Raw genomic sequence first — 26,466 nt, forward strand, 5'->3', positions numbered from 1 at the left:
TGTTATGAAGAACTCAGAACATAATATTACCATTATAGTGGTCAAAATGGGCACTCAATTCAGTAATGCATGTGGCCCGTCATAACAGAGTTAGTTTAGGTGTTTTAGCCATAGTTGAGCTATATATATCCAAATTGGACACAAGAGGATGGGTTGGAAAGCTAAGAAGTAGACCTAAAACTTTCATGAAGGACTCAGACACCAATGGAAAATCAAAAGGATCGAAAAACAGTCCTTAATCACACCCAATAACACTTTGTCCTAATTTCAGCTTACTTAAATCATATACAAGGTAGAGATTTCTACCACATACTCAATACTCATCAAATATCATCTTAAGATCACAAATCCTCAAAGAATAACAAGAAAACTTAAGGCCTTATTCATCAATAGGTTCTTGCCACTCTTGGAGGATGAAGAAGAAAATGTTTTCCTCATCAATTCAACATATAAGCATGCTTAGAAATCTCCCAAGAACACATGTATACCACCAAAATTCAATAATCAAATTATTTCATATAAAATTTCCAATTTTCACAAAATAGTATAAACTTCACAAAATCAAAAATTTAAACAAGGTAAGAGGATTTATGAACACTTACCTTAAACATAAGCTCTAACAAGCTTAAATAAGACTCTTGATACCTTAGTTTTCCCTTATCTTTGGTAGGAAGTTATCCACCCTTTGTCCTCCAAATTACTTGAAATTATTCACCAAATATCATTTCTCAAGCTTTAATCTCAAAGATTGATTAATTAGATCAAGTTGAGTGGTGTCACAATTGGTGGATTTAGTGAGTATAAGTGAAGAAAACAAAGAGAAGAGAAAGAGAGGCTCAAGTTAAAATGGAGGAGAAGAAGAAAGAAGTTCACGTTAGATGGATAGGAAGAGGAAGAAACATGTTGCTCAAATAATGGAGTTGACTAAAGGGTAATTTGGTCCTTTCACCAAAATTGGATGGCTAGGATTGAGCAATGTAATTCAATCTAATGGCTACAATATTCTCCAAATTAAATTTCCTTCAAAATATTATTTATCTCCATAAAAATTCTTAAATTTAAGTCCTTAAAAATAATTCCTCTAATTTCCTTAATTAATATAACACCCATCTCAATTACTCCATAAAAATAATGTCTTCTAATTCTTTAATTAATATAACCACATAATCACTATTTCACTAATTCTCTAATGTCTCCAAAAAATATTCATTACTTACTTGTTAACCCATAAAAATAATGTATACATACTCCAAAAATATTAAAGAAAATATTAAACAGACATAGTAATTTTCCGGACAAAAATAATATTTATTCTCGGACCGATGATACTATTCAACAGACCGGTAACTTACTATTTCAGACACAGAAAAAATGGGGCGTTACAGGCTCGATCAAACCAAATATTTATTAAAGCAATAATAGAAATCTCTTGTGCTAGAGATTTACAATCACAATAACCAAACCAAAAGAACTAGAAGAGAATTAATCTCCTCCTCCATCAAACTTAATTATAACCTATAGCTATTAACCTGCTCAAACTTCAGCCTGTCCATCTCTCACCAATAGTGGAGCTTTTACTTAATCATATATTAATTAAGGATAAACTTCAATTACAGATCTTAAACCCAACTTATGGGTTATCTTATAATCACTAAAACCAGCATCAGAAAAGAGTTTAGCCCATTCTTCCTTGTTTCTTTCTTTACCATTGTGCAACACATCATCAGCATATCAAAGAAAAGTTGTGTTTCAATTGAGTCATTATTCTGTTTGTGGGTTCCCATCACCATATCTACAATAATCAGCTTTCCTCCTTTTCTGCCCTTAATTTGCTTCTGTACATTTCTTCAATATCTTTATGCATTCTTCATCGCTCCAATCGTGCAAAATCCACTGCTTATAACCAACCATAAGAACCAAAAATTGTTAACAGATACAAAAGAGGAACAAAAAAAAAAAAAAAAGGCATCAGCCTAATCTGAACAATCTTTTTAACAAAGCTATGGCAAGTGATGCCAGGTTGGTTATGAGTATTATGATAAAAGAATGCAAAGAAGTTTTTGATGGGTTGAAGTCATTGACTGATGTTGGAGGTGGAACAGGAACTATGGCTAAAGGCTTAGCTGATGCTTTCCCTATAAAATTTGATTGAATTCATCTCATTGAAGAAGAAGATAACAGATACAAGTGCAGAAGATTACAGATTTCAGATACAAGAGAGGAAAAACAGAGGACGGTTTTCAACTCACTCAAGAAGAAAAGAAAATCACACACAGAAAACTTGTTACCCAAGATGCTCTATACAGTTACAACTAAAAACGTCTCTCTCTTGATTTTTCTGTAACCAACCTGTAACCTCCCACTGTTGTTGTTATAAGTATGAAGAAGATAAACAGTATGTGTTTTGTCATTGCCTTCATTATCCATGCGACACCGTTTTTTCCTTTTTATAATCTTTTTCTTTCTTGTATAATGAAACGACGTCGTTGCTTAATACTAGCCATTATTCACAACGGCTTGCTTCCTCTGTTACTGCCTTCTTCAAACCACCATCATCTTCAATCCTCTGTTACCCCACCCCCCCCCCCCCCGGCAAGCTGGGCCATGGATGTCAGACATGCCCAGTTTGGACATGAGAAACTTAAAGCGTGAAGGAGAAAGAGATTTGGTATACAAGTCAGCAAGCTGCAGCTCTGTAGAAATAGGCATAAGATGAACAAGGCCAGAATTAACCTTTTCTCGAATAAAATGGCAAATCTATCTCTATATGCTTCGATCGCTCATGAAAGGCAGGATTAGCTGTGAGATAAATTGCTGATTGATTATCACAAAAGAGACTGATGGGTGCAGATAAATTATGACCAAGATCGGACAGCAGATAGCTCAACCATTGAAGCTTACATGTTGTGATAGCAAGAGCTCAATATTCAGCTTCTGAAGAAGATCTGGACACAATCACTTGCTTCTTGATTTCCAGCTGATCAAAGAATCTCCCAGGTAAATTGCATAACCTGTTATAGAGCGCCTTGTGTCAGGGCACCCGTCCCAATTAGAGTCACTAAAGGCAGTTAGCTTTGGTGCCGAACTAGCTTTATAGAATAAACCATTACCAGGACTAGATTTAACATATCTAAGAATCTTGAGCAATGCCTGATAATGAGTTGTTCTTGGTGCAGAGAGGAAATTGGCTCAAGGTATTGACAGCATAATAATATCTGGCCTTGTGGTAGTGAGGTATAATAGCTGCCCCACTAGTTTTCTGTAACTTGTTATATCAGTCAACAAATCACCATCATCTTTGCTGAATTTGGCATTATAATCCATAGGAGAGGAGGAAGCTTAGCACCTAAAACTCCATACTCAGTTAGGAGCTCTAGTGCATACTTTCTCTGACATATGTGAAATCCTGCCTTTGACCTAGCAATTTCCAATCCAAGAAAGTACCTTAGCTTACCAAGATCTTTTATCTTGAATTTGGCATCCAAAGAAGCTTTGACTAAGCTAATCTCAGAAGAATCATTCCCTGCTAGAACAATATCATCTACATATATCAATAAGGCAGTAAATTGTTCCCCTTTTGATTTAGTGAATAGAGAGTGATCTGATGAGATTGTTGATAGCCAATAGCAACAAGAAAAGTCGTTAACTTATGAAACCATTGTCTACTGGCTTGCTTCAAGCCATATAAACTCTTCTGCAGCTTACAAACTGAACCATCAGGAACCTGTAACCCCAAAGGAGCCTCCATATAAATTTCTTCATGTAAATCCCCATGAAGAAAAGCATTGTTTACATCAAGCTGCTCCAAAAACCACCCTTTCATTGTAGCTAAAGCTAAGAGAAGTCTGATAGTTGTAACTTTAGCTACAGGAGAAAAAGTATCAAAGAAGTCCTGGCCCTCAACCTGTGTGTAACCCTTGGCAACTAGTCTAGCCTTGTGCCTTTCTATAGAACCATCTGACTTCAATTTTGTTTTATACACCCATTTACAGCCAATAGGGACCCTGTTTGGTGGAAGAGGAACCACAGTCCAGGTATTATTTAAAGCCAAGGCTTCAAGCTCCTTATCCATAGCCTCCCTCCATACAAGATGTTTAACGGCTTGTTTATATGTTTTTGGTCTTGAAGACAAGAAACATTTAAAATAAAATGTTTGTAGGAAGGAGACAACTGAGAATAGGTAAGCACTTGGGAAATAGAGTGTTGTGTAGAAGCAATAGGCGTAGTGTGATTATGATATGCCAAATTACAATGGTAATCCTGCAAATATTGAGGGGCTCTCCTTGTCCTTGTGGATCGTCTTGAGCCATCATTCTGCATAAGAGTATCAACTACACCTGTTGCATTGACTGCATCTGCTGCAGGTGATATAGGAACATAGTCTGCATCTGCATATGTGTCATTAAGTTGAGGCAATAATGGTTGAAACTGAGTTGCAGAATAAGGAAAAATAGTTTCGTAGAATATAACATTCCTTGAAACCAATAATCCTCTAGTATGCAAATTCAGCATTAAATACCCTTTGGTACCCTCTTTGTAGCCTAAAAAACACACACTTTTGAGCTCTAGGCTCTAACTTAGTTCTCCCAGCTTGTAAAGTATTTGCATAACACAAGCTTCCAAAAACCTTTAAGATTGAAAGATCTGGCAGGCTATGATAAAGCTTTTCATATGGAGAGCATTCCTGCAATAGGGGGAGTTGGAATTCTATTAATGAGATAAGTGGCATGTAGTACAGCAAAATTCCAAAAAATCTTTGGCAAGTTAGCTTGAAACAAAAGACTTCTTGTGACATTGAGTATATGCTGATGCTTTCTTTCTACAACTGCATTTGCTCTAGGGTTCTGGACAAACAGTTTGATGTAAAATTCCCTCTGCTGCATAATAATCTTTCATCAAGAATTCTGCACCATTATCAGATCTGATGCTTTTAACCCTAACAGAGGATTGAAGATGATGGTGGTTTGAAGAAGGCAGTAACAGAGGAAGCAAGCCGCTGTGAATAACGGCTAGTATAACCAACGAGGGTCGTTTCATTATACAAGAAAGAAAAAGATTATAAAAAGGAAAAACGGTGTCGCATGGATAATGAAGGCAATGACAAAACACATACTGTTTATCTTCTTCATACTTATAACAACAACAGTGGGAGGTTACAGGTTGGTTACGGAAAAATCAAGAGAGAGACGTTTTTAGTTGTAACTGTCTAGAGCATCTTGGGTAACAAGTTTTCTGTGTGTGATTTTTCTTTTCTTCTTGAGTGAGTTGAAAACCTTCCTCCCTCACTTGGATTGCGTCGTTTTTGATCTCCCACATGTCGTTGCTGGTCTTCAAGATGGTGATAACTTGAAATTTGTTGGTGGCAGCATGATTGAGGAGATTCCTCCGACTGATGTCATTTTACTAAAGGCAGAGAAAAAGATAGAAACGAACATGCCTTTAGTAAATGGCATCAGCCGGAGGAATCTCCTCAAACATGCTGCCACCAACAAATTTCAAGTTATCACCATCTTGAAGACCAGCAACGACATGTGGGAGATCAAAAACGACGCAATCCAAGTGAGGGAAAGCATCAGCTAAGCCTTTACCCATAGTTCCTGTTCCACCTCCAACATCAGTCAATGACTTCAACCCATCAAAAACTTCTTTGCATTCTTTTATCATAATACTCATAACCAACCTGGCATCACTTGCCATAGCTTTGTTAAAAGATTGTTCAGATTAGGATTATCTTCAGCATATTCCCACAATGCCTTTCCATGCGATGTATGAAATGGTGTTTGGTCACCATTCAAGAGCCAAGTGCTTAAATAATGCCATGGTCCTGTTCAAACAGGATCAAGCATGGCTAGCTAGAACGGTGTCACACTCGATGGATTTTCTTTAACAAGAAGCTTCGATGCATTAGTAAGAACATACCCTTCTATTTCTCAGCCATTTTCTTCTATTTTTGCTACAGTAAAAAAGCCAGAATGGACTAAAATGCGCATCAGGCGAGGAATGCAATGCGCTTTGGTTGGGTGTATAGATAGGGCATTGATTAGGTCAGAAAGAGTCATGAGCTTGCCATGCTTGTTAATGGCGTCTGGTATTCCTAATTGAATTGCACATTTTAAGGACATGGAATTTATGAAGTTGAAAATATGGTTCCATATATGAGCTTGAGCTTCAAGTTGCTGATCAGAATCTAGGTTTAGAATTTCTTCAGCCATTTTTATGGGTTTGTTAATTGTATTAGGATATGGTTCGTAGAGATATAAATATGATGAGATATTGACAATTATATTTATTTATTATATTTATCGAGTGACTCATGACGTCTGGTGTATTGAACGGTGTGCAACTCTTCTAATCGAATAATATTATATTATTTTCCTTTTTATTAGGATTTTCTGTTTTCTTTTTTCTGTCGCTGTTTCTTTCCCTCTGCGTCCACTCAAAAATCAAAGTCCTATCTTCTTGCACTCCACTAATCTAGGAGATTTTTATTTTTTTATTTTTTATATTTATATTGAATAAAAAACAGTAATTGAATCCATCCCCGTAAGCATAAGACACAAACCATGGGACAGGATTAATACCTCTTGATACTAAAACAAAACAATAAAAAAAATAATTGTGATTTACTCTTTTTGATATTGTTTTTGAAATTTTCTAATTTATTCTTTTTTTAAATATTATTTCATGCGTTGTTGTATTTGGAAAATATTTACGAGGCTTGCTCATGAATAATTAATTGTCATTTTAAAAAAATTATTTTGTTACTATTTGTTAACGAAAAAGCAGTTATATCAACGTCATATTAGGTAGGCAAATACCATATAAATAAATATATTTATTAAATTAACTTGGTGAATAAGTAATTGTCATTTAAAAATATATTTTTGTTACTATTTTTTAACGAAAATACAATTATATCCACGTCATATTAGGGGTAACACATTGAGCAGTACCATACAAACAAATACGTTTATTAGATTAGCTTTGTATATAAGTAGATTGATATATAAGTTCAATTGTCAATATTTTATTCTCTTAAATAATTAATTTTTATTCTCACCAAATTAAATCCTTGATTTTATAACAATTAATTTTAATTTTAATTTGCATTATTTATCTTTAGTGGGTTGTATTGCTCCTAATTAATCGTACTAAAAAAAATTAATTAGTTAGACGACAGTGAGTAGCATCACAAATATACATTACAAACTATTTTAAGGGTTTTGTTATTATTATGGCTTATAGTATTTTGATATGATAGAGATACAAATATGATCAAACATGCATATATAGAGAGATGAGAGTGTGGAGATTTTTTTTATGATAATAAATTATTATGGCTTATAGTATTTGGTGAGGGAGATTTTCTAAGGAGTCCCATATCCCAGTTAACCCCCAATTGATAAGCGTTATTCACATAGCTCGATTGTTTTTCCTTTTTTGCCTAATTACTTTTAGAAAACATCGGCAAAATAAAACAAACAATTCTTCAAAATAGTGCAAAACATTGCCTTTTAAAAAACATTGGCACATGAAGCAATTCATGACCTTCACTTGGGATTAAGACCCTTTACGGACTGGGCACTGATCTCATTGCCTGTGAGTATACAACCAAAATTTTTTGTTAATCTTAAATTGCAGGTTGAATGTGATTACCTTACTGTGGTTAAGATGGTTAGAAAAGAAGGGGAGGTGCCAGGGAGTTGCCAGGCCGTGGTGGCTAGTGTTCATCGATTGTTGGAAGGAGAGTGGGTTTGCCAAATTTCCCACGTTTTTCGAGAAGTCAACTGTTGTGCTGACTGGTTGGCTGCTAATGCTTCTCTGTCACAAGATAGAACCCATATCTTGGATTTATGTCCTCCTGCTTTATGTAATTGGCTTGATCATGATTAAGAAGTGTTGCCTATTGTAGGCGCACTCTGAAGTTCTGATTTCTCATTGTATTACCCCCAAAAAAAAAAAAAAAAAAAATGCTAATCTTAAATTGCATATGAGCAAAACTTACTTTGCAGGCCCTTATTGAAGGAAATGGAATGGAAGACGGTTTATTAGAATTATGAAAGACATACCAATTTATGAGCACGTCTAACAAGCTGAAAGTCGTTTTCATTGAGCATTGTAGTTAAGGGTATAAATGAATCGAGTTGAGCTTGATCGTGTGAGGTTCGAAATTCAACTTGAAATGACGAATCTGAAAATTCTAATTGAGCTTAAATTCAACTTAAAGCTTGAATTCAACTCAAAAAATTTTAAATTTAAGATGGACTTAAGGCTCAAATAAGTCTAAAATAAATATCGTACGTATATATACAAAAGCTTGATCAAGTTCGATAATCTTGTATTGCTTATGGGCAAAACTTACTTTGCAGGCTTTTTTGAACTTTTTTCCAGCCAAGTTCTAAACGTCTCGGTTCATTTAAACTTACTAAACAATTACCGCAAATAAATTTAAAACTCAAGATTCTACAAAAGTTTACTTTCAGCTTCAAAAGAAGTTAAGTTGGAGTGGATCGAACTCCATCAATAATTGTCTGTATACAAAAAGATTCAATTTTTAGACATGCATTTGCAATTTTGCATTGTTTTTCTTGAATTTGTATTAACATATGAATGTTTGGGTTTGCTGTTTCTTCCAACCAGGAAATAATTGTAATTTGTTCATGAATTGGGTAAACTTATGAAATTCCATTTTGTTTTTTTCAGGTCACTTTTGAAGTCCAGAGAAGTTCCAGATCAGAAGCAAGAAAGGAGGAGATGCGAATATGGGAATTACAAGTTTGTGTTTATAACTTTATATTATCCCCTTGTCTTAATTGTGTTGAAGCAGAGAATCCCCTGTTTATCAAATCAATTGTGTTAGCTAAATCAAATTTTCACATTCCAAGTGATAAAAGTAAAATATTGAAACTTATGTTTGTGTGTGTGTAGTTTAATATTTTTCTCTTTTAAGTAGGATTGAAGGTTTGATTTTCATGGATGTCGTAAATATTCAGTTTGAGCACTTACCTTTTCGTGGGTTGACTAGATGCGAGCATGATTTAGTCTTCATCCAGTAAATTAGGATACCTCTAGTTAATAAAAAATAAATAAATAAATAAATAAGATGTAAACTAATTGGTATACCTTGAGCAAAACTGCATCGCAGGAGGAACAGCCTCAAACATGTCCCAGCAAGAAAATTCAAATTCTTAATGCCTTGTAAACCAGCAACAACATGGGGAAGATCCAAAACAGTACACTTCAAATTTGGAAAAGTATTAGCGATAGCCTTGGCCATATTTCCAGTTCCACCTGCAACATCAACCAAGAATCCAACCCTTCAAATGCCTCCTTACACTTGACTATCACCGCCTCACTAATTAAAAAGCTATCACTAGCCATTGCTTCATTAAACAAGTTATTAACCCTAATTCATGCCCTGCATGTTCCCATAGCGACTCTCCAAATGCAGTTACAAACGGTGTTTGATCATAATCATCTTTAAGCCATGTGCTCATGCAATTACAACGGTTCTGTTAGAATAGGATCATCAACAAGAGATATAAAAGGTCTTGAATTTAAAGGAGTGTCTTTTAGAAGAAGACAAGAGGATGGAGTAAGTAAATAGCCATCTTCTTTTAAAGAAAAGAAACCAGAATAAACAAGAATTCGCATTAGATGGTGAAGATGGTGAGTTTTAGCAGGCTCAACTGTAAAGCAGGAAACTAGGTCAGAAAGAGGCATGGGTTGGCCGTGGTGGTTGCTAATAGCATCAGGTATGCCTAGTTTCAACTGCACATTTTAGAGACATGGACTTTAGAATTGCAGAGAATGTGTCCATGTATGAGACTGAGCTTTGAGTAGCTCATCTATGTTTTCTCTAGTAACCAAAACCATCAACAGTACTTAATTAGTACTAACTATATGATAAGTTGATGCACACACCTTCTAACCTCTCCCTCTCTCTATATATATATTGCCCTGGAGAGTAATTAATACTAGCAGAATTATTGTTAAGGGGTTGGGTTGTGTCTGAATTAATTAATTTTATATGTTTAACATGTGTATATTGTTTGAATAGTACTCATGTTTCTCAAGATTTTGCTAGATATGATAAGGACAAGCATTATTTTTCTTCAATAAAACATTGTGTTTTTCTTTTTTAGAACGAAATCTACATCGTTTGGAATAAATCACGTATTAATCTTCCAGGCATATAACAGTTGATAGATTTAATAAGGTTATGCGTTTTTGATTTTGTTAATTTATTAATCTTTTTTTTTTTTTTTTCATTGTTACTAGGGAGTTTCCACGTGAACTTTTTTTTTTTTATTTCATTTTTGTTGGCAGTTCAATGTATGAATAAATTGTGAATTTCCTGTGGTTGGATAGTTTAGATTAAGTTTGGATAAATTTCTTGTATCAATAGAGGTTGTCAGTGCGACTTTTTCCTCTTCTAAAATTTGGTATTTTGAAACTCTTCTGTGGATATCAATGTAGCAAGGATCCGAAAATAATAAAATTTGGAATAATTTTTATTATCCTATTTGAAAATGAATTAATTTTTATCCGAAAAATTGATTCCTTCTGCTAAAATCATTTCTTATAAATAATTATTTCATCTGTCTATTGAGAACAATTATTTGAATCTGTAATTGGTAGAAGGTAAATCGATAGAAATTATTAATTTAATCCACTTAGTATTAAACAATAATGTCAAAATCTTTTTTCTTAAAAAGCACCTTTCCTAAAATAAAATAAAATACAATAAATTGCAATGTCATTGGAAAAAGAAAATAGTATTTTCATATGCTAAGCTTTATATAGAAAGGTATGAGAAAAAAGAAATTTTGGAAATGTAACTATAAGTTTACGATATTGTCAAAATAATGCTTAATTAAGAGTAAATACAGCACGAGACAACCTATTTCACATATACGGTAATGATATATAATATTAATTAAAGATAACTTCAATTACACACCTTGAACCCAACACAGGGGTTATCTTATAGTCACTAAAACCAGCATCAAAAAAGAGTTTAGCCCATTCTTTTTTGTTTCTTTCTTACCACTAACCAACACCATCATCAACATGTCAAAGAAAAGCTGAGTTTCAATGCAGTCATTATTCTGTTTGTGGGTCTCCATCACCATATCTATAATAATCAGCTTTCCTCCTTTTCTGCCTTTAATTGCGTCTTTACATTTCTTCAATATCTTTATGCATTCTTCATCACTCCAATCATGCAAAATCCACTATTTATGATCGAAAATAAAATTAAAAAATTGTTAGCAGAATATCAGCGCAGCATGCAGAAGGTTAGACATTCAAAAGCAAGGACAACCTTTCATCTAATACCAAGTAAAATAAAGAAAAGATAGAAAAAAGAGAGAGCATAAATTTCAGTACATGCCTTCAGTAAAATTGCATCAGCTGCAGGAGGAATCTCCTCGAACATGTTACCACCAACGAATTTCAAGTTCTCACCATCTTGAAGACCAGCAACGACATGAGGGAGATCGAAGACAAAGCAATCCAATGAGGAAATGCATTAGCTAAAGTTTTAGCCACAGTTCCTGTTCCACCTCCAACATCAACCAATGACTTCAACCCATCAAACACTTCTTTGCATTCTTTTATCATAATACTCATAACCAACCTAGCATCACTTGCCATAGCTTCATTAAAAAATTGTTGAGCTTAGGATGTTGACCAGCAGATTCCCATAATTCGTTCCGTGAAATATATGAAATGGGGTTCTATCATCTTTCAAGAACCAAGTGCTTAAATAATGCCATGGTCCTGTTAAAGCAGGATCAAGCATGGCTAGCAAGAACGGTGTCACACTCAATGGATTTTCTTAACAAGAAGCTTCGATGCATTAGTAAGAACATACCCTTCTATTTCTCGGCCATTTTCTTCTATTTTTGCTACAGCAAAAAAGCCAGAATGGACTAAAATGCGCATCAGGCGAGGAATGCAATGCGCTTTGGTTGGGTGTATAGATAGGGCAGTGATTAGGTCAGAAAAGAGTCATGAGCTTGCCATGCTTGTTAATGGCGTCTGGTATTCCTAATTGAATTGCACATTTTAAGGACATGGAATTTATGAAGTTGAAAATATGGTTCCATATATGAGCTTGAGCTTCAAGCTGCTGATCAGAATCTAGGTTTAGAATTTCTTCAGCCAAATGAGCCATTTTTATGGGCTTGAGGCTAATAGTATTAGGATATGGTAGAAGTACAAATATGATGAACAATCAATCAAATACTTTTAAGTATATATAGAGAGAGTGGTGGGGGATTTCTTCCTTTCTTTCTTTATTATTATTTTTTTTCAAACGCTAATTATTTTATTTTTCCCCCATGCATTAGCATATATTTTATTTTTATTTTTTCACATTATTCACATTGATGCATGGTAGTTGCCACAAATATTCTGAAGTTAATATAAGGAATAATAATATATTAGAAAGTAGAAAATATCCTCATACCTTTTTTACAAAAAAAATCAATCTTCTTTCCCATGTATTTTTTTCATTAATAGAGATCAATCTTCTTTCCTCATTTGCTAGTATTAATGAAATTTTCTCCCTTTATTGCTATGTTTTAATAAAAATTAAATCCTTCAATTACACATTATTGCACTTAGGTAGAAAATTAATTTGGTTTAATGGCTAGGTTTAATATGGGTGAATAATAAATTTTTGATATAGGCTTCAAATTGGTTGCAAGGGTCATACTTTAACTTAGGTGGTCTAGGCTAAATATGAAGTTTTAACAAAGAATGCCTAAATCATCTCTTTATAAATGTAAGCATTTAAAATTTTTATCTCGAACAGAATTTTAATTTATTCTAGGAACGCCAATGTTAAATAAATTTTGATTAAAACACATCTATATATCATAGATTTCACAAAAAATTAGTGTTTATAATCTTAGAAACAAATAGTTAAATCAAAGAATCGTGTTAAGTCAAAATTAAAATTAAGCTGAAAAAATAATTAGCTTCGAAGAACAACAAAATTCATTGCAAGTTAATGAATTATGATAATTTTTTAAACTTGCTCATAATTATTCCAACCATATTAAACTAATGAAATAAACAAACAAAATAAACAAAAAATTAAAATTTTAACTAAAATTTTCCTTTCCCCAACTTAATCTAGCACATTGTCCCCAATGTGTGCAAAAATAAGATCAATTCCTCAAACTTATCATAAATAATCAATGCAAGGTAAGAAAATAAAATAAAGTAGAAAACATCTTACCACCATTACATTGACAAATACAACAAATGACAAGGAAACAAAGAGTATGGTTTTAATGGCTAAATGCTGAAAATGGGAAAGAATAACATAACACAATAATAATAATAATAACAATAATATAGACCTAATTGTTGAGAAGAAAAAAAAATTGAAATAAAAATAAAGAAAAATCCTAATTAAAAGCAAATAATAAAAACAAATGAACGTAAGTCATTTTTTTTACTTTTTTTTCTAAAGAAAGAAAAGAAAAAAAAAATTGAATCATTAAAAGCAAATGATTAAAGAAGAAGAAAGAAAAAAAATGTGAACGATAAGTCAAAAAGAAAGGAAGAAAAAAAAATGCAAAGTGGGTAGAGTAGGACCATAAAAAGAAAGAAAGTAAAAAAAAATTAGAGTAAAACAAACAAAAAAGGAAGAAAGAAAAAGTAGGTAGAGTAAAAAAATAAATAATAATAATTAAAAGTAAAGTAAAGCTGACCGTGGCTGATTGGGAGTGCTAGGTAGCACGGGGGTGCTAGGTAGCACGGGGGTGCTGTGTAGCACGAGGGTGCTAGATAGCACGGCCTGGGGTGCTAGAGTCTGACTATGAGTGTACTTTTCTGTGGAGACAGCACGGGGGTGCTAGATAGCACGGCCTGGGGGTGCTAGAGCCTGACTCTTGCAGTTCAATCAGTTTTCAAATTTTTTTTTTGACCTGCAATATGAGTATAAAACACCAAAATAAAAGAAAATAATGGTTTATAAGATGGGAGAACAAAATGAAAAATATAAGTAAAAATAAATAAAATAAAATAAAAATTTGCAAAGGAAGAGAAAGAAAATGATGGGTTGCCTTCCATTACTGTTTTGTTTAAAGTCTTTAAACTCGACTTTTGAGAAGTTTATCAAATAACGGCATTCGCCCATAGTATGTATCATGTAGTATCACACATGGGTCTTGGTTGAAAATAACCCTCAAGATTGGCTAGTTTGAGAAAATTTATGCTCGTCATACCAACAACATCTTGCTTTGAAGGATGAACTTGGGGAAAAACCTGTATTAGATCATGGAGAACACAATTTATTAAATGTGGTATTATTGGAAAGAAAGGATCTTCTGGTGGTGTATATATAAAGACCATTGATGAGCTCAAATCAATAGTCTCAATTATTTCTTCATCCACCAATATTGCTTTCTGCTTATTTTCATTTAAACTCTCATCCAATGTCCCCTCCAGTTGTACCTCACATTTTTTATGGTCATTAATAATCATATCTGAAAACAAGAAATTGAGATTTAATTCGTCTTCAAAGGAGTTGCATTTTTCACATGTAGGCTTTACTTCTTCTAAATATGCAATTTCCCATGAAGTTTCCTCAGAATTGCACTCCTCATCTCGATATCCATTAATTGCCATGGTTATCAATTCTGCTGCTTGTACCTCCAAATTTTCTATTGCTGTTTGTTGGATTTTAAAGGTCTCACGAGTTTCATTCATAAATTTAATGTGAGATTTAGTAAGGGCAGCAATCAAATCCTCTAAATTCTTTTGTTTTTCTTCTTCATATTCAAAATTTGAGGATATTGGTGATTCCAGCCCTGCAATGATTGATCCCAATGCCAACGGTAGTCAAAATCTGCCATATCATTTAACATGTAAAGTATATTTTCATAGCTGCTTTCTATAAGGTGAATACCATTAGCTACCCAATTTCTAGTTTCTTCATTTAATCCACAATAGAATATGTAAGTGAGATATTTATTTATAAAATTATGATAAGGACATTTTTCCAATAATTCATTAAATCTTGCCCAAGCTGCATAAAATGGCTCCAAGTGTTGTTGATTAAAATTTGCAACTATTTGTTGATAATACATCTCAAATACTTGCAAAAAAATGATGAAAAAGAAAATCAACAAAAACAAAGAAAAAAAAATACATATAATATAAACAAATATTTCAATTACGAAATAAAACAAAAATGTCTAAATTAATAACAAGATAATTCGTATTGATATTGGTATTGCCAATCCCCCGGCAACGGAGTCAAAAACTTGACAGCTTATTTCGCAAGTGTAACGAATCGCTACAAGTAATATATGATGAGTAAGATATCGTTCCCACGAGGATTGTAATCCAAGTACCAAAATTATGTTATCTTGTTATTATTTAAACGATAATTGAAAGAATTGTTTTATAAATGTAAATAAAACAGAGTTAAGTAAACAAAAATTGATTAAAGAAATCAAGGAATAGAAACTACTAGGGGTTTTGATTTCACTTAATTCCATCCAATTTATTTCATTAGTTCATTAGTCAATTTAATTATTCAAGTAGGGGAAACAACTCTGAATTCACTAACAGCTCTTCCGATGTATTGCTAGCTATTTTAATTCCATTTAATTACCTATCTTCCAATAGCGCAATTAACTGTGAATTAAATCATTAAGTTATGTAGTTGTTTATGAATTTACAATTTAAGTTTGATAAATCATAAAACCCCCCATGAGTCAAACCATATAGCTTCCGCATCAAGTTATTATTCTCATGTGTTTTATTAACCTTTTCATATCAAAGATCCTTCTTCCGATAGTGATAATTGAAATAAATCTTTCTAGGGGAAAATTCTACCTAGAAGCACTAGGTTCATTAATAAATCATAACTTGAATAGGAAAAATAAATCTAATTGCATAAATTGGAAAAGAGACTAAGCTACATCAAACTCCTAGTATAAGAATTTAGTTACACATAGTACTTAAATAAAACTCAATAATACTTGATAAATATTCCATAATCAATAAGAATAATGAAAGAAATAACAAAATTAACAGTTTAGAAATAAGAACTAGTGATAAATTACTTGGATGGCTTCCTTGAAACTTTGCACAACTCTTGAATACTTAACTTCTAAATAAAACAAAAACTATACAAAGCTATAAATTGGAAGAAAGAAAGAGGAGATAAGATCAAATAAGTAGGCCCAAGCTAAGAAGAAAAAACAAATGCAAAAAGTAACGTTAAAAATATGAACTTTTGCTTATCGTAATGGCAAGGTAAATGTTATACTTGTTGTGCGGTGCCACTTAATGGGGACCCACATTTGAAACAAATAAAAAAAAGAAGAATGGAAAATATGGTAGGACCCACTCGTAGTTGAAAAAGGAAAGAAAGAAATGGGAGATTTCTTGGGTAGGTGACCTGTATTTCAGTGGACGCGTACTTAACGCGTCTACCCTCTCCTATAAATAGGAGATGGCTCAGCCATCTCAACACACACAACCGAGCGAAGAGAGTTTTTGAGAGAGTTTCAGTTTTAGAATTGGGTTCTAAAACTCGGGTAGAGAAAATAGTGAGGATAATTTGGGAAACACTTTCGAGTGCCACTATTTTTTATTACTCTCTTTGTAAGCCTACTATTTTTAATAGTGGAAGAATTATTCAGTTTTTGTCCCGTGGACGTAGCCCTAACAGTTAAAGGGTGAACCACGTAAATATCTGTGTCATATTTATATTTTTCCGCTGTGTTATTATCGTAATTTTATTGCCGGGACCCTAACAAGTGATATCAGAGCTGAAGGTTTACCGGATCCGTGGATATATTTTGAAAATAAATATACCACGACGACGAGAAAATTACGCCGAGTCCATTGGTGCAGTCCGTTCGGAAAGACGTTGCAGAATCGACTTAGTGATGAATAGTAAAATAGTAACTCAAAGTTGATAGTGAACAGTACTATTGCGTTACTGTTGCTGAGTCCGTTTCAAGTAAGCCCAGCACTATTCACGTATACAATTACTATTCACGAATACAGGTACTGTTTACGTATACTATTACTATTCAGTCATACGGTCACTATTCACGTATACTACTATTCACGTATACGGTTTCTGTTGGTGTTAATATTCTGCACAAGTCAAAAATGGACGACAAACAACAGGCACAATGGTTAGACTCAACTCATCAAACTATGCAGTATGGAAGATATTAATGGAAGATCTTCTATGCTGCAAAGATCTCTTTGAAACGATTGAGTTGAAAGGGGTCAGACCAACTTCAATAAATGAAAGCGATTGGAAGTCAATTAACAGAAAAGCAGTCGCAACCATCAGGCAGTTTGTTGAAATGAGCGTCATAAATCATATCGCTCATGAGAAAGATGCCTATTCAATCTGGAAGAAGTTGGAGGATATGTATGAGCGGAAGAATGCCCAAAACAAAGCTTTTTTAATTAAAAAGCTTGTAAATCTAAAGTACAGAGACGGCGAAAGTGCTTCAGATCACTTGGGCAAACTTCAAGAAATAGTGAACCAACTGACAACGTCAAAGATAGTGTTTGACGACCAGGTGCAGGCACTATTCTTATTGAGTTCCTTGCCGGACAGTTGGGAGACATTGACTGTTACGCTCAGTAATTTGTCGGAGGGGAATCTGACCTTAACCACAGTTAAGGAAAGCATTCTGAATGAGGAAACCAGACGTAAGGAGAATGCTACGAGTAGCAACTCAGACGCACTCGTTACAGTTACAGAAAGGAGGGGGAGAAGCAGAACAAGATACCCCCAAAATCCAGACAAACGTGACCATTCACGGAGAAGATCCAAGTCAAGAAAAGGAGTCACTTGCTATCATTGTGGCAAGCCCGGTCACATCCAAAGGCACTGCAGAAAGTGGAAGAAGGAACGAGCCAAAGAAAATGATGAGGAAAAAGACGATACGGAGGTAGCTTCAGTAGCTATTGATGCTGACGCACTTGGTGATGGTAGTGCGCTGATTTCTCATGCTGGTCTCAGTGAGTGTTCCACTAGTCAACAATCTCTTTGGATTATTGACTCTGCATGTTCTTATCATATTTCTTCAAAGAAGGAATATTTCTCATCCCTTACCCTCGGAGATTACGGCCATGTCAAGACTTTGAATGGCACATATGTGAAAATTGCGGCATTGGAACAATATACATCAAAATCAATGCTGGTCATGATCTCTGGTTAGAAGATGTGAGATACACTCCTACAGCAAACTTCAATCTGATCTCAGTTCATTGTCTTGATGAATTGGGCTATGCAAATCTATTTGTTAACAGGACGTGGAAGCTTTCCAAAGGTAATTTGGTGTTCAGTCGAGGAAGAAAGTTCAACACCCTCTACTAGACCCAGGCTAAAGTTTGCACAGGAGTAGTGAATGCAGTTGAAATTCATCTGCTGAGTTATGGCACAAACGACTTGGGCATTTGAGTGAGAAAGGAATGGAGACTCTCACCAAGAAGAAAATGCTGTCTTTGAAAGGTTTGCCTATTAAAATGTGCTGATTGCTTGTCTGGTAAACAACATAGAGTTTCCTTTCAAAGATCTCATTCTCCATCTAGAAAACCTGGTATTCTAGAATTGGTACACACTGATGTTTGCTCAATGGGTGACAAATCCTTGAGTGGTTGCTCATATTATGTTAGCTTTATTGATGATCATTCTAGAAAGGTGTGGGCTTTTCCAATAAAGTCAAAAGACCAGTGCTGGATATGTTTAAAGTCTTTCATGTCAGTGTTGAAAGACAAACGGGAAGAAAGTTAAAATGTGTTAGAGCTAATAATGGTGGTGAGTACAGAGGACCGTTTGAAAAGTATTGCTCAGAACACGGCATCAGACTTCAGAAGACAGTTCCCAAAACTCCACAACAGAATGGAGTTGTAGAGAGAATGAACAGGACCATTGTTGAAAGGGTTCGATGCATGCTCTCTCATGCTAAACTTCCGAAAACCTTTTGGGCTGAAGCAATGAATACTGCAGTTTACTTGATCAACCTTTCACCTTCAACCTCCCTCAACGGAGATGTACCAGAAAAGGTGTGGTCAGGGAAAAATATTTCTTACGATCATCTTAGAATATTTGGCTGCAGGGCTTTTGTTCATGTTCCAAAAGATGAAAGATCCAAGCTTGATTCGAAGTCAAAACAGTGTATCTTCTTGGGTTATGGAAATGATGATTTTGGGTACAGATTATGGGATCCAGTTGAAAAGAAGCTCATCAGAAGCAGAGATGTCGTATTCCTGGAAGACCAAACCATTGAAGACTTTGAGAAAAATGAAAAGCCAAAGTCTATCAATGAGTTTCCTGTTAGTCTTGATGCAGAACCTCGTGTAGAACCACAAAATGATGAACCTGTTCAGAATGATGCTGAACCAGCTCCAATAGAAGAACTGCCTCAATTGAGAAGATCTGCGAGAGGCAGGATACCTTCCCAGAGATATTCTCCTAATGAGTATGACTTGACTCAAGGGGGAGAACCAGAGAACTACCAGGAGGCAATGGAAGATTGTAAAAAGAATGAGTGGTTGAAAGCCATGCAAGATGAGATGGAGTCCTTGCATGAGAACCAGACTTATGAGTTGGTGAAACTGCCTCAAGGTAAGAAGGCACTGAAGAACAAATGGGTGTTCAGGTTGAAGGTGAACAGAACAACTCACAACCAAGGTACAAGGCGAGACTGGTTGTGAAGGGATTCGGTCAGAAGAAAGGAGTTGACTTTGAAGAAATTTTCTCACCCGTAGTCAAGATGTCTTCTATCAGAGTTGTGCTCGGATTAGCAGCTAGCCTGAATTTGGAGATCGAGCAACTTGACGTAAAGACGCTTTCCTCCATGGTGACTTAGAGGAGGAAATTTATATGGAGCAACCAGAAGGTTCAGAGTCAAAGGCAAAGAACACTTGGTGTGTAAATTGCAGAAGAGCTTGTATGGCCTCAAACAAGCTCCCAAACAATGGTACAAAAAGTTTGACTCTTTCATGGTGAATCACGGGTATGAGAAAACTACTTCTGATCATTGTGTATTTGTGAAAAAGTTCAGAAGGCGACTTTATTATTCTCTTGTTATATGTGGATGATATGCTTATTGTGGGCCAAGATGCTAAGAAAATTGAGAGCTTGAAAAAGGAACTTGGAAAATCCTTTACCATGAAGGATTTGGGATCGGCAAAACAGATACTCGGAATGAAGATCTCCAGAGACAGGAAAAAGAGAAAGTTGTGGCTGTCTCAAGAAAAGTATATCGAGAAAGTTCTCACAGATTCAACATGAGCAATGCGAAACCATTAGTACTCCACTTGCAGGTCATTTCAAATTAAGTCTCAGTCAATGTCCTTCAAGTGAGAAAGAAAAAGAAGAACTGAAGAAGATTCCTTATGCATCCGCCGTTGGCAGCTTGATGTACGCCATGGTATGCACAAGACCGGATATTGCTCATGCTGTTGGTGTTGTTAGCCGATTTCTTTCAAATAGGTAAAGAACACTGGCATGCAGTAAAGTGGATTCTCAGGTATCTTAAGGGCACTTCCAAAATGTGCTTATGTTTTGGTGATAATAACCTGTGTTAGATGGTTACACAGATCAGATATGGGTGGTGATGTTGATTCGCGCAAATCAACTTCTGGATATCTGATGACTTTTGCAGGAGCAGCAGTTTCTTGGCAATCAAAATTGCAAAAATGTGTTGCACTCTCATCCACTGAGGCAGAATATATCGCCATTACAGAAGCTAGCAAAGAACTTTGTGGATGAAGAAATTCCTACAAGAATTGGGTGTAGAACAAGAGAGTACATTCTGCTATGTGATAGTCAAAGCGCGATACATCTCAACAAGAATTCGACCTTTCATTCAAGGTCAAAGCACATTGATGTGAGGTAATTGGATACACGATGCGCTGGAGATGAAGTTATTTCAGATTGAAAAGATTCACACTGATGATAATGGCGCTGATTGATGACTAAAGCTTTACCTACGGAGAAACTTGTCACTTGCAGAAAGATAGCCGGTATGGCTAACGTCCCCACTTGAGTGTGCAGGGGGAGATTTGTTGTGCGGTGCCCACTCAATGGGACCCACATTTGAAACAAATACAAATAAAAAAAAAAGAGAGAAGAATGGAAAACGTGGTAGGACCCACACGTAGTTGAAAAAGGAAAGAAGGAAATGGGAGATTTCTTTGGTAGGTGACCTGTATTTCGGTGGACGCGTAGTTAATGCGTCTACCCTCTCCTATAAATAGGAGATGGCTCAGCCATCTCAATACACACAACCGAGCGAAGAGAGTTTTTGAGAGAGTTTCAGTTTTAGAATTGGGTTCTAAAACTCGGGTAGAGAAAATAGTGAGGATAATTTGGGAAACACTTTCGAGTGCCACTATTTTGTATTACTCTTTGTAAGCCTACTATTTTTAATAGTGGAAGAATTATTCGGTTTTTGTCCCGTGGACGTAGCCCTAACAGTTAAAGGGTGAATCACGTAAATATCTGTGTCATATTTATATTTTTCCGCTGTGTTATTATCGTAATTTTATTGCCGGGACCCTAACAATACTAATGAAATTTATTTATTTATTTGTTTATAAAAAAATTGAAGAAAAAAAATTAGGGGGGTATGATGGTCATTTCCTTCCATGTTGACTCACGACACCGTTGTTCATTTTCCGGGAAAGTTTCTAAACAAGCCTATATATCGACCTGCCTTCCTTAGCAGTTAACAGCTTACTGAATGCATTTGCATGAAATTGAAATGTTTTTCTCTCCCAAAAAACGATAAACACCACAACAAAGCTTTTTCTCTCGTATTCTTAGCTCTGTTAATTTGAATCTGCCGTGCGGTACTTTATAAGTTAACGAATTTAAATTATAAATTTTTAAACAAACCATAAAACTTAATTATTTAATTCATGTTTAGTTGCGTTATTAGAAGATATGTAATTAGACTGGGTTAAAAATAGCTAACAATACATCAGGAGAGCTTGTTAGTAATTTTAGAATTGTTTCACTTACTTGAACAATTAAAATTGATTATCAAACTAATAAAATAAATTGGATAGAATTAAGTGAAGTCAAAATTCCTAATAGTTTTTAATCATTGATTTATTTTCATCAAATATTTTTGTTTGATTTCTTACTCATTGTTTTATTTTATTTTTCAATCTATTTTCCTTTTTATCATTTAAATAATAGTAGGTAACACAATTTTCGTACTTGGTATACAATTTTCGTGGGACGATATTTTACTCATTCTTTATTACTTGTTTGTGATTTCATATACTTGCGAAAAAGCCTGTCAACGCATGGGTCCTGTGCGGCCCTAGTACACACCTAATTAAACTGGGTTAGAACCTCAATTATTATTATTATTTTTTTTGTAAATAATATATGTGTGTAATTTCACTTTTGTTTCAACAAGGCTCACTTTTGCTCAAGATTGTGATAAATATTGGGTGAAAATGTTGCTAGATTTGACAAGGATTGCTCAATAGAGGTTGCTAGTATGACTTTTTCCTTTTTTAAATTTGGTATTTTCAAACTCTTATGTGGATATCAATGTATCCGAAAAGAATAAAATTTGAAATAATTTTTTATTATCCTATTTGAAAATGAATTAATTTTTATCCGAAAAATTGATTTCTTCTGCTAAAATCATTTCTTATTCCTATAAAAATACTCAAGTTATGTCTTTTATTATTTTCTTTATTACTGAATTGGCAAATTTGAAAAAAAAAATATCAATGGTTTTCATCTTCTTTTTTTCCACTTTAGCACGTTTAAGTTTTTGATTTACTTGAATTTAATATCGTGTACTCCTTTTTTTTTTTTTTTGTTTTAAATCGTCTGGTATTTAGAGTTCGAATCTTAGACATTACTTATGAAATCCAGCGCCTCATCACACGTGGACTTTTTTTTTATTTCATTGTTGTTGGCAGTTCAATGTACGAATGAATTGTGAATTTCTTATGGTTGGATATTTTAGACTAAGTTTGGATAAATTTCTTGTATGAATAGAGGTTGCTAGTGCGACTTTTTTCTTTTTTAAAGTTTGGTATTTTGAAACTCTTCTGTGAATATCAATGTTGCAAGTATCCGAAAAGAATAAAATTTGGAATAATTTTTTATTATCCTATTTGAAAATGAATTTTTTTTTTCCGAAAAATTGATTTCTTCTGCTAAAATCATTTCTTATTCCTATAAAAATACTCAAGTTATGTCCTTTATTATTTTCTTTATTACTGAATTGGCAAATTTGTAAAAAAAATATCAATGGTTTTCATCTTCTTTTTTTTCCAATTTAGCACGTTTAAGTTTTTGATTTACTCAAATTTCATCTTCTTTTTTTCCACTTTAGCGCGTTTAAGTTTTTGATTTACTCAAATTGAATATTATGTACTCCTCTTTTTTTTTTTTTTAAATCGTCTGGCATCTAGAGTTCGAGTCTTAGACATTGCTTATAGGATCCAACGCTTCATTATACTGGACCAATTGGTGGTTGGTTTATATACTCCTCTTTTAATGAAAGGATTTCTAATATTAATTTTTAAAAAATTCAAAAACTTCGATTTAAATTTAATTTTTATTATTAAATTGAAAAAATTACATCATTTAATGTGATATACGTTTTATTATTTTCTTCTCTCTCTTTTCTAAACAAAATCTTAAAGGATTTTAATCTTATCCTTTTCATTCGTGTGTGCAGTGTTCTTAGAAAAATACTATCTAATAGCATAAAAATTCACTTGTAATACGATTTTGCTAATAAAATCTAATGAAATTTTCGTCTACATAATTAAATTATTATATATTATGCTCAATAAAACAATCCATTTGTGTTTAATTAGATGTTCAAATAATGACATTTATAAAATTTTGTAATTTGTAAATTTGAAATTGTGAATGTGATGGCTACAAAAGTCTTACCTAAAAAATAAAATAATTTTTAATATAAATAATTATTTCATCTGTCTCTTCAAAACAATTATTTCAAACTGTAATTAGTAATATTAAACAATTATTTTAAAACATTCATTGAGTAAATACAGCAAGAGACAACCTCCTCATTGAGTAATATTCACCAACTCGTTAATAACATTTATAGTAAAGCCTCTAAATAGAATTCGACCCCTACTCTCACTTTTCACAAATTGAAACAAACCCACATATTACTCTACCTATTTCACATATATGGTAGTAATACATAATACTAATTAAAGATAAACTTCAATTACAGACCTTAAACCCAACACATGGGTTATCTTATAGTCACCAAAACCAGCATCAAAAAAGAGTTTAGCCCATTCTTTCTTGTTTCTTTCTTTACCACTAACCAACACCATCATCAACATGTCAAAGAAAAGCTGAGTTTCAATGGAGTCATTATTCTGTTTGTGGGTCTCCATCACCATATCTATAATAATCAGCTTTCCTCCTTTTCTGCCCTTAATTGCTTCTTTACATTTCTTCAATATCTTTATGCATTCTTCATCACTCCAATCATGCAAAATCCACTGCTTATGATCGAAAATAAAATTAAAAAATTGTTAGCAGAATATCAGCGCAGCATGCAGGAGGTTAGACATTCAAAAGCAAGATTACCTTTCATCTAATACCAAGTAAAATAAGGAAAAGATAGAAAAAAGAGAGAGCATAAATTTCAGTACATGCCTTCAGTAAAATTGCATCAGCTGCAGGAGGAATCTCCTCGAACATGTTACCACCAACGAATTTCAAGTTCTCACCATCTTGAAGACCAGCAACGACATGGGGGAGATCGAAGACAAAGCAAACCAAGTGAGGAAATGCATTAGCTAAAATTGTAGCCACAGTTCCTGTTCCACCTCCAACATCAACCAATGACTTCAATCCATCAAACACTCCTTTGCATTCTTTATCATAATACTCATAACCAACCTAGCATCACTTGCCATAGCTTCATTAAAAAAATTGTTGAGCTTAGGATCTTGACCAGCATACTCCCAAAATGTCTTTCCATGAAATGTATAAAATGTCTGTGGATCATCATTCAAGAACCAAGTGCTTAAATAATGCCATGGTCCTGTTGAAACTGGATCAAGCATGGCTAGCAAGAACGGTGCCACACTCGATGGATTTTCTTTAACAAGAAGCTTCGATGCATTAGTAAGAACATACCCTTTTATTTCTCGGCCATTTTCTTCTATTTTTGCTACAGCAAAAAAGCCAGAATGGACTAAAATGCGCATCAGGCGAGGAATGCAATGCGCTTTGGTTGGGTGTATAGATAGGGCATTGATTAGGTCAGAAAGAGTCATGAGCTTGCCATGCTTGTTAATGGCGTCTGGTATTCCTAATTGAATTGCACATTTTAAGGACATGGAATTTATGAAGTTGAAAATATGGTTCCATATATGAGCTTGAGCTTCAAGCTGCTGATCAGAATCTAGGTTTAGAATTTCTTCAGCCAAATGAGCCATTTTTATGGGCTTGAGGCTAATAGTATTAGGATATGGTAGAAGTACAAATATGATGAACAATCAATCAAATACTTTTAAGTATATATAGAGAGAGTGGTGGGGGATTTCTTCCTTTCTTTCTTTATTATTATTTTTTTTCAAACGCTAATTATTTTATTTTTCCCCCATGCATTAGTATATATTTTATTTTATTTTTTTCACATTATTCACATTGATGCGTGGTAGTTGCCACAAATATTCTGAAGTTAATATAAGAATAATAATATATAAGAAAGTAGAAAATATCCTCACACCTTTTTTACAAAAAAAAAAAAAAAAAAAAAAAATCAATCTTCTTTCCCATGTATTTTTTCATGAATAGAATTTCTGATTTAATGATAATCATTTACCAATAAAATCTCTAATTTAATAATAAAAGGGATTAGTTTCTCATTTAACCGTTAAACGGGATGTGAGATGATGCCCTTGATAAAAACTAATAAAAAAATTGATTTGGTTTATGATACGATAATTATATATATTTATTTATCTGGTGTATGGCTTCATCCATATAATAAATTAATTCAATAAAGGAAAACACTTACCTATATCCAGTTTATGAACTCACTTATACACTAAATCAATTACAAATAATGTTATACTTTAAATGATAGTATTTTTAATCATACATTAAGAAAAAAAAGATAAAAATAATAATATTTTTTAATTGACTTAGTGTATGGGAACACCCGGATATATTCAAGAAATTTTTTTCAATAAAACCATTTGGCAGTATATGGACCACCGATATATAGAATTGTCAAATTTTCAATCCCAACCAAACAATAAACAGAAATTCATTTCCTTTATTTTCCCACCTCCGATAAAAATAAGAAGAAAAAAAAAATACAATCCAACATCTGAACACACAGCAAGATTCAATCTTAATGCCAACAATTTCATCCAATGGCAACACAATTTCTAATATCAAAACTAGCAAAACCCATC

General features: G+C 33.8%; 1 protein-coding gene and 4 pseudogenes across 1 annotated transcript; 1 reads left to right on the forward strand and 4 right to left on the reverse strand.

Moving 5' to 3' along the window:
• Window positions 1-1,553: 1,553 nt before the first annotated feature.
• Window positions 1,554-6,200, reverse strand: LOC149491646 (putative O-methyltransferase 3; annotated as a pseudogene).
• A 1,350-nt stretch (window positions 6,201-7,550) lies between these two features.
• LOC149491647 (trans-resveratrol di-O-methyltransferase-like) lies at window positions 7,551-12,274 on the reverse strand (annotated as a pseudogene).
• An 8,164-nt stretch (window positions 12,275-20,438) lies between these two features.
• LOC149491648 (secreted RxLR effector protein 161 pseudogene) lies at window positions 20,439-20,782 on the forward strand (annotated as a pseudogene).
• A 3,243-nt stretch (window positions 20,783-24,025) lies between these two features.
• On the reverse strand, window positions 24,026-24,914 carry LOC149491649 (putative O-methyltransferase 3). Its single transcript, XM_089717151.1, has 2 exons — window positions 24,692-24,914; window positions 24,026-24,534 (listed from the first exon to the last, which is right to left on the reverse strand). Exons 1-2 carry the CDS (start codon window positions 24,734-24,736, stop codon window positions 24,235-24,237), a joined length of 345 nt encoding a protein of 114 aa, XP_089573277.1. The 5' UTR covers window positions 24,737-24,914; the 3' UTR covers window positions 24,026-24,234.
• On the reverse strand, window positions 24,886-25,574 carry LOC149491650 (trans-resveratrol di-O-methyltransferase pseudogene; annotated as a pseudogene).
• Between the last annotated feature and the right edge of the window lie 892 nt (window positions 25,575-26,466).

Source organism: Jatropha curcas, unplaced genomic scaffold, assembly GCF_041381405.1.
Source record: "Jatropha curcas cultivar XTBG-Jc1 unplaced genomic scaffold, XTBG_Jcur_1.0 HiC_scaffold_997_pilon, whole genome shotgun sequence".
Lineage (NCBI taxonomy): Eukaryota > Viridiplantae > Streptophyta > Magnoliopsida > Malpighiales > Euphorbiaceae > Jatropha > Jatropha curcas.